The 18093-nt window shown below is 47.3% G+C and overlaps 1 protein-coding gene across 4 annotated transcripts in view; it reads left to right on the top strand.

Moving 5' to 3' along the window:
• The window catches only part of LOC138567454 (protein phosphatase inhibitor 2-like), a 2745435-nt gene that overhangs the window by 1506489 nt on the left and 1220853 nt on the right, over window positions 1–18093 (top strand). For all 4 annotated transcript variants that reach the window (XM_069645683.1, XM_069645676.1, XM_069645667.1 and 1 more), the window contains one exon: window positions 17843–17937. In XM_069645683.1, the coding sequence (XP_069501784.1) occupies window positions 17843–17937 (95 nt within the window). The remainder of the gene's footprint in view (window positions 1–17842; window positions 17938–18093) is intronic.

The raw sequence follows: 18093 nt of genomic DNA, 5'->3' as shown, positions 1-18093 counted from the left end.
CGAGGCTAATATAATAGCCAAGAACAGTACCACATTTATCTGATATAATTACGGTAGAAAAGTTAGGGTAGATACCACTGCCACCAGCCAAGTCTAAATGTTAATAGAGCGAAACAATGCTCTAGGAGGTACAGATAAAAAAAGGGATACAAGTTAACCCTTTCCAGTACTCCATGGAAGATGGGTTGCACTGGATCTGTGGTAGATTGACTAAGTAAAGTTAATGGTAACTTTACCCTTTTCTGGGGGCAGTAGTCGCCTCAGAAATGGAGTCGAGGGAAGTCTTAAATACAACCCTGTGCCACGGCACTGAAGGTGATGTGTGACACACAAAAAGAAGGGGGCTGCTGAAGTGGTGTGCTTCAGAGTCCACATTCACAAAAACAGATAGAAACACATAGCAAAACACAGGTAAGAGTGGTGGAAAAGCTCTCACTCTTACCAAGTGGAAAACAATAAACTCCAGAAGTCCAGCAAAGCTGCTGGGGGACTCACTAGGTGAGAGAAATTAGCCATAGATGAGAATTCTCCCTAACACTCGCCCCCCCAGACTAAGGTACAGGAGGATTTAATCCACTCCTGGATGGACCTCATACCATTAGTGGCCAGGGTTAGCTTGGACTAGAACCCCATGCTATTCTTAATGCCTTCCACTGCCCTTTCCGTGTTGTATTTGTGTTCCTCTGCAGCCGTGTGGTATATGTCAATTCCCAAGTATCGGAATGTCCTGGTCTGCCAGGGTATCGGCAAGACCGGTACGTTCCCGTGCGGGGCCCACCTGTATCTCCCCAAAGGGAACATGCTTGATTTCTCGGGGTTTACCGCTATGCCCGAGAGGGTGGCGTAGCGTTCCATCACCTCCAGGACATATTGTAGGTTTTCTTCTGGGAAGCGCAAGTATAGCAGTATGTAATCAGCGTACAATGATATCAGGTGCGATCCTCCCTTCATGAGGATCCCTATCTCCCCATACGGTTGTCTGAGGCAGATTGCGAGTGGTTCTAGAGCAAGGATGTACAGCATGGTTGACCAGGGACAGCCCTGTCTAGTGCCCCTACTAAGTTGCCATTTGTCTGAGATTATTGCGCCAGTTTTGACCCTGGCGATTGGGGAGCTATATACCATTTTGCCCTACATCAGGTACCCCGGCCCCATCCCCTATTCTTTCAAGGTCGATATCAACCACGGCCACCTCAAAGAGTCGAAGGCCTTAATGGCATCTAATGAGACTATTACCATTTCGCAGGGGTCCTTCTCTGTCTGTTCAATAATGTGGTTGAGTCGCCTTTGATTGTCCGTTATGTTCCTGCCTGGAACGTAGCCTTGTTGATCGGGTTGTATAAATTTACTAATAACTCGTTTGTCAGCGTTGCTGTGAGGATTTTGCTATCTTGGTTGAGCATAGATAAGGGTCTATATGACCCGCAATCCGAGCTTGGCTTGCCCGGTTTTAGGAGCAGAATAATCACCGCCTCCCTCAGGGTCTCCGGCAGCCTCCCTCGTTCAAGCGCTTCATTTAGCATAGCAAGCAGCGGGGGGAGTACCTCCTGCTTGTATGTTTTGTAAAATTCACTTGGTAGCCCGTCTGACCCCAGAGCCTTACCCGTGGGTAACTGCTGAATCACTATCTCTAATTCTTCTAATGTGATTGGGGCGTCCAGGTCCTCCCGTTCCTCATCATTTAATTTGGGTAATCCTATGTCTTCCAATGTTTCCTGAATCTCCCGGCCCATCTCCTCCCCTGTGTCCTTATAGAGGTGTTTGTAGAATCTAAGAAACCCCTTGTTAACTCCCTCCTGGGTATCCCAGGTCTGGCCTTCTCCCCCCTTTATCTCCCTGACCACTGGTTGTGGTGTCTCATTTTTGTATAACCATGCTATCAGCCTTCCCGGTTTGTCTCCCCCTGCATGTTGCCTTTCGATATATTTTTCGTAGTTCATTCGCTCTAGGGGGCTGGTGCCTCCACTCCAAGACCAGGGGGGAGTGGTCCGATAGTATTCTGGCCTTGTATTCTGAGCTTGTCATTTCCCCAACCAACTCCGAGGCAACAAACATATAATCCAATCTCGTGTACAGATTGTGTGGGGCCGCGTAGTGTGAATAGGGCCTGTCTTCCGGGTGTAGCTGTCTCCAGATATCCTCTAGTCCAAAATCTCTCAGCAGGGCCTGTAATGCTTTCGCAGCCGGGGTGGGTCTGTCTAGTTTACTATCTGACCTATCCATTTTGGGGTGTAACGTACAGTTAAAATCCCCTCCCCATAAAATCGCACCACCCAGTAGGGGGCTCATTTTACCGTATAGGGCCCTAAAGTAGGCCGCTGTGTCTTGGTTAGGGGCATATGAGTTTATAATGCTCAATTCTCTGTTTTCCAGCATCCCACGCACCACTATCATTCTTCCATCTGGGTCTGCTGTGGTCTGAAGCAACTGAAACAGTACGTGAGGTGCCACCCACGTGACCGCCCCCCTTGCATAAGCAGACTATGTCGCTCCCGTGGTAGTCCCTCTCCACTTTTTCTTAACCACTTCTAGTTTCTCCTTAGTAAGGTGGGTTTCCTGCAGTAATGCTATGTCCACTTTCAGCCTTCTCAAGTACATCATTACTTTACTCCTTTTCAGATAACTGTTGAGGCCTCTCACATTCCAGATTACAATTCTAAGGCTTCCCATTGCCATGCGTGGTTTGTCCCTCCTCCCCCCCTCCCGGGATTCCTCTCCAGTCTAGTTTGGCATGAATTTGAGCACATATCCCTCCCACTTTCAACATAAACTCCCCAACTAACCCCCCCTCCCCAACTGTTATACACTGCACACATCCCCTTCCCTCCTCCGCCCTACCTGTCCCCAACTGATGCCCAGCTCCATCCCTGGATCTCAGGCTCCCCCGCGTTTGGTCCTGTCTCGGAGTGCCGAGATCGGGAACCCAGCAGGGTGTCACCGATCTACCGGTAACCTAAGTGGTCTATTCGTGGGGGTGTGAGGGCTGGTTCCGTTAGGCTCCTACACCTTTCACTAAATTCCCGTGCTCAAAGGATCTATTTCTTCCGTTCTTGACTTGATTTCCCCCACCCGCTTATCCAGAGTGGAGATCTTGCCTTTGAGGTCCTCTGTACCTTTTTGGTGATTGCCGTGAGGAGGTCTTGGAGGTCCCCTTTTGTTACCCCCCCAGGCTGTTTGGTCAGGGCAGGCTTCCCCTGGGCCCCCGAGTTGGGTTCTTCGGTGCGCTCTCCCCGTTTGGGTTTCTCTGTCATGGTAGTCGCGAATAGGGAGGAGATGTATGCTTGTTTCGGGCGTCTAGGGTTCCTGGACATTCTAGGATGCGGGTTGCTTGACACTTGGGTGGGGCCCCCGAAGTTGATCACAGGATGAGAATGCTTTGTCCCGACTTCTGCCCGCTTGGGCTGTGGCAGCCCCTGACTTTCAGGAATCCGGGGTGTAGGGTTAGGGCTCCTTTTGCTATAGGTGCACCGGATTCCGCTGGCGGAGGGTGGGTACTGAGTTGGTCCGGTAGACACAGGGTCCGTTAGCTTGGGAGGGTCCTCCTAGTGCTGGTGGGGCCTGGGGAGGGGTGCAGGGTCTGCGGCCCTCCGGGCCGGGTCTCCAGTCGGGGGGGGGGGCAAATGCTGTGTGTTGAGTTGCTGGGGTGGTGGGGTGGGCTCCCTGAGTCCAGCGGGCTTGTCTGGCGCACGCCACCCCCAGGCCTGCGACAAGGGCCCAGAGACTGAAGCTCTGGTAGTTCCTAGCCTGTTACCATGCGCTGGCGGAGCCGGCGTGTGGTGAGGGGCTGCCTGGGGGGCTGCTGTCTGTTGGTGACGGGCGTTGTGGGCCTTAGTGCGCTGCGTGGTATCCGGGGCGGCAGCGGGGTGTGTTGGGCAGACTGCCGGGGTGAGTCATTCACAGGTGAGTCCTACCTTTCATGGCTGTTCCAGGGAGGTGTGTAGAGGCAAGTTGTGGAGCGATGACCCCCTTGTTTGTGCAGGACCCTTGGCCGGCGTCCGGGGGCCTCTCAACCTCCTGCAGCCCACGGCATATGAGCTTCTCGGTCAGTGTTGCACCCACCAATTTTGGAGCTGAGGAGCCTTCACAGCCCCACCAGGACCGGGTGATTTCTCGGGGCCTCAGCGGTCCTGTAGGCTGACCATTGTCCTCTACATGCAGGATCCCAACAGGAGCTGGAGGCACCGTTCAGCGTAGCTGTGAGGTCAGTTCTACTGTGGCATATTGGTGTTGGCACGTGGACACGGTCGGGAGCTCTTAGAGAGCCAGACCAACCATCATGGCGCCAAGCCACGGCCCGTAGGTCCTCATTTTTATCGATCCATAGGGCTCAATGGGGCATTTTTGTCACAATTACTGCAGTGGTAATAGAGCTGCAGTAATTGTGCCAAAGGTGAATCCTTCAGCTTTCCCCAAAACTTGTGATGAGGCCCTTGGATTTAAAGGGACAGTCTCAGTTTCTGGTTGTTGATAACATAGGTACACTTTATCTTCAAGAAACTAATAATATTCTGGTGTATTATACAAGTCTATATAAGCCATCACTTGGATGCCACCAGGGAGTTTCTCACTTGAGTCCTTGTCCCCAAAGAGGCAGTCTCTCCCGGTAATGTCCCACTTTCCGCGACCCCTAGGGAGCGTGTTGCGAGCAGGCTCACCTCCCTGGCCTCACAGGGGGCTCTAGTTTAGGAGAACAGGACGAATTTCCTTAATTTGTCACAGTATGTAATCTTTTTGAAAACGTCTGTGTGGATTTGTCAAACAGCACCAAAGTAAACGTTGGAAACATACCTCCAATTTTGCTCCCTGTTTCCAAAACAACACAACATTTAAAAACCATTGAAAGTTGGCTCTATATTTTCATTGCAAAATTTCGTGCAGTTTTGTTGCACAGCGCAAAAGTTATGTCGTCCAGAAGCTGCTCTTCGTTGACCCTGTAAACCACATATATGCATGCATGTCCTCGTACATTTGTCCAGTTCGCAACATCACAGCATTATTGGCTTTTTCTGGACATACTCCATCCCATCCTCATCACTACTCACCTCCACAGAGATTTATTTAATTGGTTTGACAAGGGTAATGTTGTGTTCTGAGTATGTGTTTACCCCAATGTTCGTGGACTACGGGCACAGTTTGCTAATCCAACATGGGGTCTGTTTCAAAGGTTTTGACGCACCTCATGTTTCTGAATTCACCAATCGGCGACTGCGTACGATGCGCGATAAAGTTACGCGGCTCCCTGTTGTCAGAGGCCTCAGCAGACACCAAATCAGGAAGTGAGTCCGCAGACCAAACTGAGATATCACTAATTTTCTTTACCTACTTTTGGAGCATTTAAAAAAAATCTATAGGACAGATTAACATATTTGCAAAAGCACACTTTCGGGAACAGGCCAAACTCACCGTGTAAGTTTGATACAAATCCGTCCAGCGGTTTGGATTGTAGCCGCGCTCAAATGTTTTTTTCTTTTCATGTCTATCCAAGTTTCAAAAACTTTGGGACCCCTTACAACTTTGCCCCCTTGACAGACCTGCAGCAAACTTTCCAAACAAATTTAGAGTTGAGTGTATATTTCCTTTGCAAAGTTTTGTGCAGATTCATTGAATGGCTCCAAAGTTGGAAGCCACCTAAAAACTGCTCTTCCAATAGGAAAGCCGAGTTAACCATAACTACAAGCCATGTAATTTGGTTGAATCGACCAAATGTAGTCCACCAAATTGCAGACTATAAGCTAGAGGCTTGAACCTGAAACCTTGTTGAGACGGACCTTTGATTTCAAATATAACACTGGCCACTACTTGTTGAAAAGCACACTTAAGGGGAAGGAGGATGTTGAGAGGGAGAAGCACCCCTATTTAAGACAAACAGAGCCTTATTTGTTTTCCTTTAGGTGAACAAAATACATACATTGCCATCACACCCCACTATTATAATTTGCTTTTCTCAATAAAGAAAGTAGTTGAAACTCCAAACTATTGTCGGATCATCTTTTCTCAGATCCTTTCAGCGGTTGCTTCTGCGTTTGATTACATAGGCTGTTCTGGAGCTGAACTTCACATCTTCCATACTGATATCTCAGATATTTGTTTTGGTAAGAAATTACCAAGAAAGGTTGCCCCATTTCCACAAGCACCTACAGCATTTAGAACATGCATATTCCTTTTAACTGCATAGTTCAATCAGTACTGAATTCTGTGACGATCCTACCGAAGGCCTCACTTCTCCCCAGAGAGGAGCCCCGTGAGGCTGCTAACCGATAGTCCCCCTATGGGTGATAAAGAAGAACCAAAGAAGGCTACAGTCAAGCTTGAAGAGGGTTCCACCAGCTGTTGACAATCAAAATAATGTTACATGGGGCCGTCGCAGCTACTTAAGCTGAACAGTAAAGAAGGACAAGGAGAGTGACATCTGGAAGGAGATGCGAGCTAGGAGGCCGCTAAAAAGCCTGGGAGTTTGAAACAGGGCATTTGAAGGCTGTATTGAAGCAGCGTTTTGGAGTGATGAGAACGAACCAAGAGACGCCAGCAAAGCATCTCGTCAGTAGGCTGGGAGCCGACAACCCTGAAGCAGAGAGTCATTGTGGTTTTGGCATGACCAGTGCTGGGTGGACAGTGTGGTCTAAGAACTACGCTGAGAATGCCAACACTAGCCTACTGTGGATCCGCCTAGGCGATTGCATGGGAAGTACGAGGAACTGTGGTGGTTGCGTGACCTGTAACGGGTGCACCCCCTGCTCTGTAATTTGCGCCCAGACCGCCAACAGTAACTGGCCGCTAAGTCAAGCGGGCGAAAGAAAAACAGAAGAAGAAAGAGAAAGAACGAACCTGTGACCCCAGGCAAAACCGCTGAAGAGTTCCCCAAGAGAAGGTAACAGGAACAATAATAAGTCTGGGAGCAGGCTGGAAAAGCTTGAGAAAGTGAAACAAGAAGACAAGAGAAGCAGATCATTTTGGTGGCTACTCCCAGGTCAGTTCCATAAGACTGTGGTATTGAAGAGTCAAGAAGGACTTGGGGACCCTCTCCCTAGTCCCTGTGGGGGCAAATCGACAGAAAGGTTTCAAGTGGAGATAATACAAAATCCGTGGAGAAAACATAAAGAATTGATGAAGAATCTAAAATTGAAGTGACTCAAGAAAAGCCTGTTAAAAACTGGATGTAAACTAGTCCCGGGAATAGTGGAACTTTGTGAAACCCGAACTTTGAAAGACTTCTATCCAGGAGAAGGGAGTCATTCTCCTAGGAAGAACTCTTCATTTAGCTTAGTGGTTTGTGGTCAAGTGACAGGGATAGAATAGGGGTTTTGACTAGTAAAACGGTACCTTTTCTTTTGACACAACAGACTGGTCCACGTTTTACTTTTGTTGAGGTAGGAAAACCACCTCTAGTTTTAGGGATAGATAGGATTGTATTCTTTTTTGTTAAATAAAGGTTTGTAGCAACAAACATGCCTTTGGTTAGTCAGACTCCTCATACCAGGTCACCACAATCCACTCTCACATCTAATTAAATATGGGTTGCAAACTTAAATCCCCTCAGCGCACATGGCTAATTAAATTCAAGTCCTTGTGAACTCGCCCAGTTCAAGACATGTCCTGTATGAAAGCTGACAAATCATCAAACAAGTCAGGGAAACTATCCTCCCAGAACTTGCTGGATGGGCTTCTATGTGGTGCTTGGGATCAAATCCATGTTTAAGTGCTGCCTCTAAACACAGAACAATGTTTTACTATTGAGGCTATTTAATAATGAGACAATGGGTCTCATCACGAGGTTGGTGGTATCCCGTCGGTAATTGCCCCGGGAAACCACTAACGCAAATAGCATTACCGCTGCTCGGTCTGGCGCTATTAGGGCCGAATCGTGAGTAGTAGTAGCAGTAAATCCCCATTCTTCATTGGGTGGGGGTGCTATTAGTGGCGAAAATGCCATCTCCGCTCAGAGTTGGCAGTGAATGCGTCCTGGCAGGACCAAACTCTTGATTGGGCCAACCCTTAAATGCGGCAGTACTAGCGTTACTGACGCATTCAAGGGCTACCGCCCAACTCGTGGTGAAGCCCAATATATTTTACGATGGGTGGTTTTTTTGTCGTGAGGCCTTGTAAATATATGTATTGAATTCCTAAAATTTAATCTATTGAGGCTAATGTTTGTTTCCTCGTCCGTGCAGGGTTTTATAGAGTCGTTTACTTATTTTAAAATACTAAAATGAAACTTAATTGGATTTTTCAATTCACAAACCGTGCAATTTGACACAAAAGAGGGAGTACCAGACTGGCCACCAGGGGGCGCACGGATGGAAGCTCCTCCACGTGAGCTCTGCACCGAGGTCCACCAAAGTGGTTTGAGACCCCACTAATGCCCCCCCCCCCCCGCATAGGTGATTGCCTGGAAGTGATGCCTTAAGGTCCCCTGGACATCCCGAGAGAAAACCCGACGAAAAACAGAGGTGATTTCATTGAGTTATGGACTTGTGAAGTCGGGCAGGAATCCTGCGCAGCCGAAATTAAAACGGAGCTTGGCGCTGCCGCTTCCCGCCGCGCGAGAGTGATATGCTTCTAACACCCTGCCCATGAGCGGCATGTCTGGCCCACATCAGCACGTTTGCGGCCCCGGAGGACCAAACCCCCCTACCATCCTGCTGCCCAGCACAAGGAGCACTCTCCACGGACGACAGGCGCCTGGCCGCGTTCTGCACCACTGCAACCCGCGGCAGTCAGGACTCCTCAGACACCTACAGGCACCCATAGCTGGCCCAGGGAGGGAGCGGACTGAGCGAGGTGGTACCTGTGGAAAGCACCACCTCATTCACCTTCAACATCCGAGATCCCCATTGCAGGACGCCTCACCCATTTTCTTTTTTTTTTTTTACTTATTTTGATTGTTTTCACAATATAAACCAATCACAAAATACCAACATTCCCCCGAACGTCCCACCTCCCCTCTCCCTTTCCGACCCCCCTTCCGGAAGAAGTATCTATGAGGTGAATATGTCCGTTATTTTAATATTATGAGGGCACCATTGCACCATGAAGTCTGATTGCAAGTATTCTAGCACCCCCCCCCCATTCTTTCATGAAGGAGTCCTGTGTTCCCTGAAGGTTATGCATGATTTTTCTAATTGTCATTTGCGACCAGACCTTTTCTAGCCATGTGTAGATCAGTGGTGGGTCTTGCTTCTTCCAACTCTGTGCTATTGTGGCCCAAGCCGCAATGACCAGGCCCATGAAACTTCTCCGTTGCGCCTTGGTGTATTTCCTGATTTGTTGGTCTTGCATTCCGCACAGACACACCTTCTCCCCTATCAGATCCGCCTCTGGGAATATATTTTTTATTTCTGAGATCAATTTTGTCCAGAAACCCTTGACCCTGTGACAGTCCCACCAGATGTGCCTCCAGGTGCCTGGTTCAGTGCAGCCCCTCCAGCATCGGTTTGACCTATTTGGTTACATGCTGTTGAGCCTCTCCGGTGTGTAGTGCCATTGTGTGACTATTTGTATCCACATTTCCCTGGTCTGGGCTGCTTTTGTTAGTTAAGGGATGTCAGCCCAAAGCGCCTGCCATTGGTGGTTCGTAGTTTCTTCCCCCAGAGTTTTTTCCCATTTTTTCATGTATGCCCATTTTACACCTTCTTCCTGCTTGTTTATGAAGTTGTACAGTGTGGAGACTAGCTTCTTATCTCCTGTGTTGGTAAGGAGGAATTTCTCAAAACTGGTCAGTTCCCTGGTCGCCGCTTGGATCATCTCCGGCGTCGTTAGCCAGTGTCTGAGCTGTTCATATTTGTACCTGTCCGCACTCGTTAAGTTCCACATGGTCTTGCATTCTGCGTAAGATCTTATTTCATTGTCCTGGAACATTTCCCCGATTTTCCAGCACCCTGCCTCTTCCCATTTTTCGAAGGCCCCGTGTTCTAGTCCCGGTGGGAACTGTGGGTTCCTGCAAATCGGTGTGAATGGGGAGGTTGTCATGGTTATGTTTCCTTTCCGCGTTTGCTCGTCCCAGGCATTCAATGTGGCTTTCATGATTTCGCTGCCTCACCCATTTTCTGACGCCTGCTCCCTGCGGCAGCCCCTCCGCTTCAGAGCGCCTCCTCCATACGCCGCATCCTGGACCCGCCTGCACACCCGGGACATAGAGCTCAGTGGAACCCCCGGCATGAGTTGCTCACACCCGCGGCGCGGGGGCACCAGCTTGGTCCCACCTTGGAGGGCGGTCACGCGCAGACTCATCATCATAGGACAGCGCTCCCCGGGCCTGGCCTGCGCACCTCACATGGCCCAGGGCTCCACTCCACTGGTGGGACCAGCCCCACCAAACAAATGCTTCAGGTAACACCCCCAGGTTGCCCAGATCCGGTCTGGGGGGTGACGACCACGGGGGCCCCCACTACCTCCCCACCTCTAGGGCTCACGGGAGGCCGAGGTGAAAGTGAGGAGCCTGTGCCGTACAGACCCCCTGGGACTGCAGGCGGAGACAGCACCACTGGGCGAACGCTCCCCGTTTGCGCCCTAAGGCCCGCTGCCAGTGGCGATACAGAAAGCGCTCCTGGGCCAAAGTGGTATGTGCGCCATCAGCAGGAAGGACATGATAGATGAAAGCTCAGAAAGGCCAGCAACCCGCAAGACTGGAAGTGAATAGCAGACCGGAACCCACATCAAGCTGGGCACCATTGGCGAGTCTGGAGCCCACCCCACAGGGAACAGACTGCTCACCACATTGAGAGCTGGGCCCCTGCACTGCGGGGCGTGTGCCCTTCTCAAATCCACTACTTCATCTACAATTCCCTCTACCACTCCGCAGGATGGGCCCTTATAATGCAGGGTGTGTGCCCTCTGAGGAATCAATGACCAGCATAAGCCCTGTCCCCACAACACTCCGGGCTCTTCAAGCAAACGACACCCTTTAACTGGCGAGTCACATCTAACCAGGCGGTCGTAGCGTCAGGGACGGACTTTATTACTCATCCTTTATTCATACCCCAAGAGGGACCCCTTGCTTAATTACTCCAAAACCTGACATATGAACATCAAAGAGAGATTGGCCGCATACCAGTTCTCACCATCAAAAGACAACTATCGCTCACCTGGAGCCGCGACAATGACGTTGCAGAAATCCAAAGCAGCCTCCACCGAAGCGGATGTCGCCGACATCCTCGCTGAGATGAGGGGTATGAGAGCAGATATTGGTGGCAAGATCCATAAAATCACTCAGAGGATTGACAAAATAGGATAGAATAGAAGAAGTTGAGCACAATCAGTCATCCCTGAACACCTTAGAAACCCAAATGGACGTACGCATTGCCGAACTCGAAGCCAGAGAGGAAAAATTTGGCCTAAAGATTGATGACTTAGAAAATAGGGAACGGCGCAATAATATACACATTTTTGGTATCCCGGAAAATGAAGGCGAGACTGAGTTAGACCTGAAGAGAACTCTACACACCATAATGGAAAAGGCTAGACACACCCCGCAAGTCATGCTGGGCTTGGCAAGCGTCTCCATCTATCAGGTCCTATCCTCCCTCACACTGGCAATGAAGAGAAAATGTCTTCCACTCACCGAAATGCTAAAAGAAAAGGATGTGCGATACTGCTGGGGATACACCTTCTCGCTTACCTTCGAGTGGGATGGCAACGCCGTAAAACTGATCTCTGAAAAGGATATTCGGTGCTGTATTGCCGATCTACTGGGGGCTCATGAAGAGGAATCAACTCAGAGCAGAAAAAGGCCAGAGCCAACAAATGGCACACTAAAGGTCCACTAAGAAAGAAGATGCATGGTTCTAGGAAATACAGACGTATGAACGCCTCACAGGCACCGAACACTAAACCCATCTTGACCCTCTGGTTGCCTTTTCAAGGGTGTACTCAATGACGGATACTGGACAGCCTGGAGGCCACTGACAACCACGAATGGACATCCACCAAGTAACAACAAAAGGAGGTAAAACTGGCACCCCCCTCACACTGCCCCTGTTGATGCAGACGATGTACCCAAGAACTGGTCATGGTTACGTTACTATGTTTGTATTGAAAACTGTAATATCCCCTTTAAAAATCAATAAAACCAATTTTCAAAAAAAAAGAGGGAGTACCTATATATTTGTCATGAAGTTTACAATCCCTAAAATGCCTTTGTGGTTAGGATCCAGTTATGTGACATCCACCAGTTGTCAGGTATGGGTTTTTCAAATGCTCCTCTAGATTGATGATGCAGAGATTTTCATGTCCCGGATTATCTTTTCTACCAGTCCAATAGACCCAGATATATGCAGACCAGTCCAGGAGCAAAGGCCCATTTTTTTAGAAACCAACATACCATGCATAAATTGCCCCCGATGGAAATTTCTGTTTGATCAAACTTTTGAGAGCTCTCCAATGATGACAAAGTTAAAACAATGGCTCTCAATGAGGCGAGAAACAGAGAAGCACCATTAACCACCTGCCTTTTTTGTTACTTTAATGTGTAGTCTTACTTACAAAACCATTTGCTATTACCTAGCCCTCAGTCATTGTCTCCATTGTGCCCTTACATATGACTGCACATTTATCTTTGTACGGAGCTGTTCCTAGCTTCTACTTTCCACTCACTTGTAAGCCACTCTTTGGTTACGTCACTGCCCTATTCTATGCACACAGCATAGATTGCTAATCTCATAGGGGTATGGCCTCCTTTCAAAACATAATGTAAGTCTCCAGCATCAGTGTCTTTGATGAAAGCTTGAGGAATGGCTTATGCCATACTCCTGGTACTATCTCTTGACTACCCATGACATTGCATGACTTTCTTTTATCCCAGTACTTGTTTGATTTTGGAGCTTTGGCCCACTCTGACTTCTGTGTCTTGATGTTTGAAACTCTGGTTCCTGTTGAAGTGTCTCTCTTAATTTATCTTGCTTTCACTCCTTGGCTGTGCCCTTTCTCTCCTGTGCATGTCTTTTAGCACTCAGGCTGTAATTATTCCATGTATTTGTTGGTACTTGGATGCCTGCTCCCTGTGATCTGTGGGTTCGTTTTCGGAGATCGTGTTCACTAGTGTAGAGGTGGAGCCAAGTACCCCCACCCAAAGCTCCTCCCCTATGCTGCCTATATGTTGGGAGCCAGAGTGTGAGACATGTGCCATACCAGTGAAAATACCTATACCGAAGAGAATCTTAGAAGTAAGGTTCCCATTGAGGAAGGCATACATGCATTCACGACAATATGATAGCCGTTTTAATGAAATCCCGGAGTAAGTGTGAAAACTGAGAAAAAGAGAAGATCCGTGACATCATGAAAAGCAGAGCTGGCGCACCTAAGGAAGAAACAAGAGGTTAAAGACTATGGACATTCTATAGGCACTCTAAAGTGGAGGTGTCAAAGATGCGCAACATTTCAGGCTCGAAATGAAGATGTTCATGCTACAGAAATAATGAAGAAGATATGAAGTCATTTTACAATTGTACAGATGCAGTAACGCAAGTAGACAAAGGGCCTCATTACGAGTTGGAAGCAGCCATGGCAAAGATGCCATCATATCTAAATGACACGACCTGTACAATAAAACATGTTTGCCGTATGGTTGCCATGACAACAGAATATACACTTAAACACCCAATAGGCATTACAATACTGGAATACATTAGGACAATGTCCTAAATTGTTTTCATCAGTCATTTGGACCCTCTGGAGGCCACTAGCCCCTTTTCCATTCAGACTCGGCATCCACATCCACTCCAAGATGGCCGCTCATATAAATAGGCACGGAGACCTAGCAACGGCGTTAGCAACGCTGTGCTTCAGGTCTCCGCGCCCACAGAGTGACTCAGCATTCCTTGTGGAGCTTTCGCGTGGGCCGCACGTTACTCACGAGCGTCTCAGCCCCACAGGTGCGCATTGACCTGACATTTTACATACCGTGACAGACACGGACACAGACAACCGATCATCTTTATTAATTGTATGCCCTCCCTCTAGGACACCTCCTCCTGGCAAGGCAAGGCCAACTGTTTTTCACACAGAAGAGACCGAAGCCTCTATTTAGAGGTAAGATAATCCCAATTACTATATTTTTACACCGAAACTTGCACACAGCCCCGGGCTGGTGCTAACTGATAAATAATTCATTGCAAGGAGACGTAATTAATGAAATGTCGCTCCTCCCATGTTTATTTGATAACAGGATCCCACGGGGACCTTTACAGATGAGAATGGACCCCTACCAAAGTGCCTGTGGTCATAATTACCCATAGGTAAGCTGTGCTCTGTCTAACCCACATGACACAGTTCATAATTAGTTCAGTATGCAACAATGTAAACTCAAGCACTCCCCTGATTATACTCTCCCTCACCCCCCGCCCCCACAGCACGAACATCATATTCATACAGCATCCCGTCCTGAAGAAGGGCGTGTAAGAGATGAGGCATAGCAAGCCCACATAGACGGCTGAAACACCCCAGTGTAGACGCACTTTTCAAACTGCAGTGTATCATCGATGTCCCCCGAAAGAAGAGTTTTTGTTACTCATTTGGTTGTTTTTTGTCACAAATGTTCACCCCGTACAATACTGTCTTTTTAGATATTGACAGTAAAGGACTCATACCCTTTCCTTCACACAAGCAACTGTATTACTTAATTTGTATACCTTTGTGTTGTTTTTTCCTTGTATGACCAGCTGAAAACCGATTGATGTTATATTTCTCGTACCTCATTTTATGTTGATTTATGCAACTTTATATAAAATCAAGAGTTTTCCATAATTGTGTACAAAGGATTGACTTCTTTACGTAAACACATAGGGTGACAGGGTAAAGGAGAGTACTCGAGCAAATATCCCGACCTATTCAAGTGTATCCTTTTTCCATAAGTAGCCCTCCTGGGCAGAATAGGTTCCAACCAGGAGCCCATTTGTTAAGTCTTGCTACACAGTGGCCCACACTGCACTTCTAGGGGGACAATAATCCCTATATCAGTTTGTATAGTTACTGAACCGTAAGCACACTCGGATTCAGACCAAGATATTCATTCAAAGTCTCTCATAATTTAAGTGTATGCAAGGCATATTAAATTAGGCAAAGTCACATAGTTGTCATATTTGTTATTATAAAAAGAAAAATCACATTAATCTTTATTTTCAAGAAACAGAATCAATAGGTAAAACCTAAAGTTTTATGTAAGCCCTCCCACCCCCCAAGGGGTAGGGGCCAAATTCAAATAAATAGAGACAGACATATAAACAGTCGTATAGGTAATCAACAGATTTCTCAAAGTATCTGTACAATTGAATTCCAATGTTTACAACATTCACACTGGAATTTCGTAATTAGTCATCCAGTATTCACAACACCATATAGCTCCTTATTGATGTTTGCAATAACCAACGCGTTTCGGATTCAAAATCCATCTTCAGGGTGTGAGCTAAATGTTCCTATCCAATACATTTCGTGAGTGGTTCCCTACAGGGTAATACGAATACAAATATTCAGTGTCTAATGCATTAAGTAGACTTAATTCATACCTTCTCATAATGACAAAAATGGAATCTTGACGGAGGCCATAACGATGCTGACAAAGTTACACGTCCAGATGATAGACGAAGTGGAAGACATTGCTGATGATAGTTGCATTGGATCAATATTCTCATGGGTTCCACAATGGATGGCAGGTATGTTCAAGTTCCTTGGAGCCCTGATTGTGATGGTATTGCTTGGATTTTGTGTGATCAGGATAATAATCTCACAATGCAAGAAGACTGCAAAGAAAGCTGTAGGAATGAAGATCACGATTGATGTTCAATCAAGATGGAAAACTAAAGAGCTGACAGATGAAGAAATTAGAGACTATGTGAAAGCCAGCATCCGTGCACCTGAAGGAACAAAGTTCCTTTACACAAAGAACCACAGAAAGTATGTGGGGAAATGGATCTACTGCAGTCAAGTGGACAATGCATCCTTATGTCCTGTAGTACTGATGAGCATGTGAAATCAGCATGATGTCATAAAGATATGGGTCCCAAAGTAGCATTTCTTCAGATGGGGATGTCTAGATGTGAAGGTTGATGAGAGAGTGGTCCATGAATCGCCCAGAGGGGGGAGTGTAGAGGTGGAGCCAAGTACCCCCACCCAAAGCTCCTCCCCCATGCTGCCTATATTTTTGGAGCCAGAGTGTGAGACAAGTGCAGTACCAGTGAAAATACCTATACCGAAGAGAATCTTGGAAGTAAGGTTCCCATTGAGGAAGCATACATGCATTCACAACAATATGATGGCCATTTGAATGAAATCACGGAGGAAGTGTGAAAACTGAGCAAAAGAGAAGATCAGTGACATCATGAAAAGCAAAGCTCAAGCGCCTAGAAAAGAAGCAAGAGGTTGAAGACTACAGACACTCTATAGGCACTCTAAAGAGGAGGTGTCAAAGATGAGCAACATTTCGGACTTGAGATGAAGATGCTCATGCTACAGAAATAATGAAGAAGATATTAAGTCATTTTACAATTGTACAGATGCAGTAAAGCAAGTAGACAAAGTATTCTTAAAGGCCGGCTATGTAGCGAATAGATTGCGGCAATGCGCCAAAGTATATGCATAGGAATTCATGGACTACGGATGATTCCACAACACACTTTAGCAGAGCTGGACCCTGTGAGCAGAAAGGCTTTTTCAGTGTGTTGCATTTGGAAAGCAATTGAATTACAGAGGTGAATCAAAGAAAAGCTTGGTTGGCCCAGTAACAAGAAGTCAAGGCCACCGTGGGCCTGAATGTTCACACAGTAGTTACAGAATGTGTGAAAAGAACAAAACTCCTGTTTTAGGTGAGGAGCACGAACATCGAAGACATCAGAGGTTCATCATTTAATAGTATATTAACTGCAGAAAGACTCTAAAACATGGTCTGCAGTCACGTGGATGGATGAACATAGATACTGGGATGAGCAGTATTGAAACTAAAAGACAGAGTATGCCTTTACTCCCTCATATTCTCGAGCACAGAGAACATTTCCAAGGCCAAGTTCAAAGCCTTAATTGACTGGCAGACAGCAAGAGTGATGATAGATGACAGGCTAATTGGTGGGGAGCTATGGTTATGACCGCCAACCAGCACCTGGACGCCAGCCTGCGTGCTGCTTGCATGTGTGGAATATTACAGAGGGGTACGAGGGTGCCAACCAATTATAGAGGGCCACTTAATAGGTAGCCCTATAGTTTGTACAACCAGTGGGACGTTGTGTATTTGATGACGTCCGTAGAAACCTGCACTAGAGGAGGGCTTAGTTGCCCCACCTGATGTTAGAGACCCAATCACCTTCCCTGACAAGTATGGAACGTATACCTAGATGTTCCCTGTAAGCCTATCACTTTCCCAAGTAGGTTTTTTTAGTTTGCCACGCAGATTGACGTCAATGATGACAAATTTTTAGTACATAACCTGCTTTTTTTATGAACTGTATTGAGTGAGAAGATTGAGCGAGTTTGTTGATGTTCGTTGTGTGACTCACTGTTTTAGATAATTGATAGTAGAACAGATGCACTTTGCCAACTTCCTGAGTCAGTTTGATTATTGATGCTTAAGTATATTATGCATCTCCATCCATCTCAAAGTATTGCTACCTCGTCTTAAAGGGCTTGTGTTGGGTACACAAGTTCACTAGACCTTTCCGTGTTCATTTTCACTGTTTGGAGCTCTAGCTTCCAGTGAACACTATATGTTATTTTTGGACCTTCCCTATGATCTGTAACTGTTGTTATTTGGAGGAGTGCCTCCTTGTAACCTGCACATGTTGGTTTTGGCAGCCTGTCACCTTGTGGCCTGTTTGTTCAGCTTCTTCTCACTACTCATGTTGATGGTTGTCTTTTCTAATTGCAGACTTGCCGCCATGGATGGCATTACCCCTAAAGCTCTGCAGGCTGCGGAAGGGCTCACCAGAACATCACAGGCACAGGAAACATCTGAAGGAAGAGGTACTGTGGGTTCTACGGGAGATGGAGAGAACTTGAAACTGCAGCCAGAAGTCCCATCAACCAGGTCCCCGGCAGGTTCCCACCTTCTATTGAGTCTATTGAGGACTCCTATAGGTGGCCACCCTCTCCTTGGGTCTCCCACAGGTGTCCTACCTC

Source organism: Ambystoma mexicanum, chromosome 1p, assembly GCF_040938575.1.
Source record: "Ambystoma mexicanum isolate Mex_15411 chromosome 1p, UKY_AmexF1_1, whole genome shotgun sequence".
Classification (NCBI taxonomy): Eukaryota; Metazoa; Chordata; class Amphibia; order Caudata; family Ambystomatidae; genus Ambystoma; species Ambystoma mexicanum.
The sequence above is the reverse complement of the archived record's forward strand: the minus strand, read 5'-3'. Positions and strand labels throughout refer to the sequence as shown.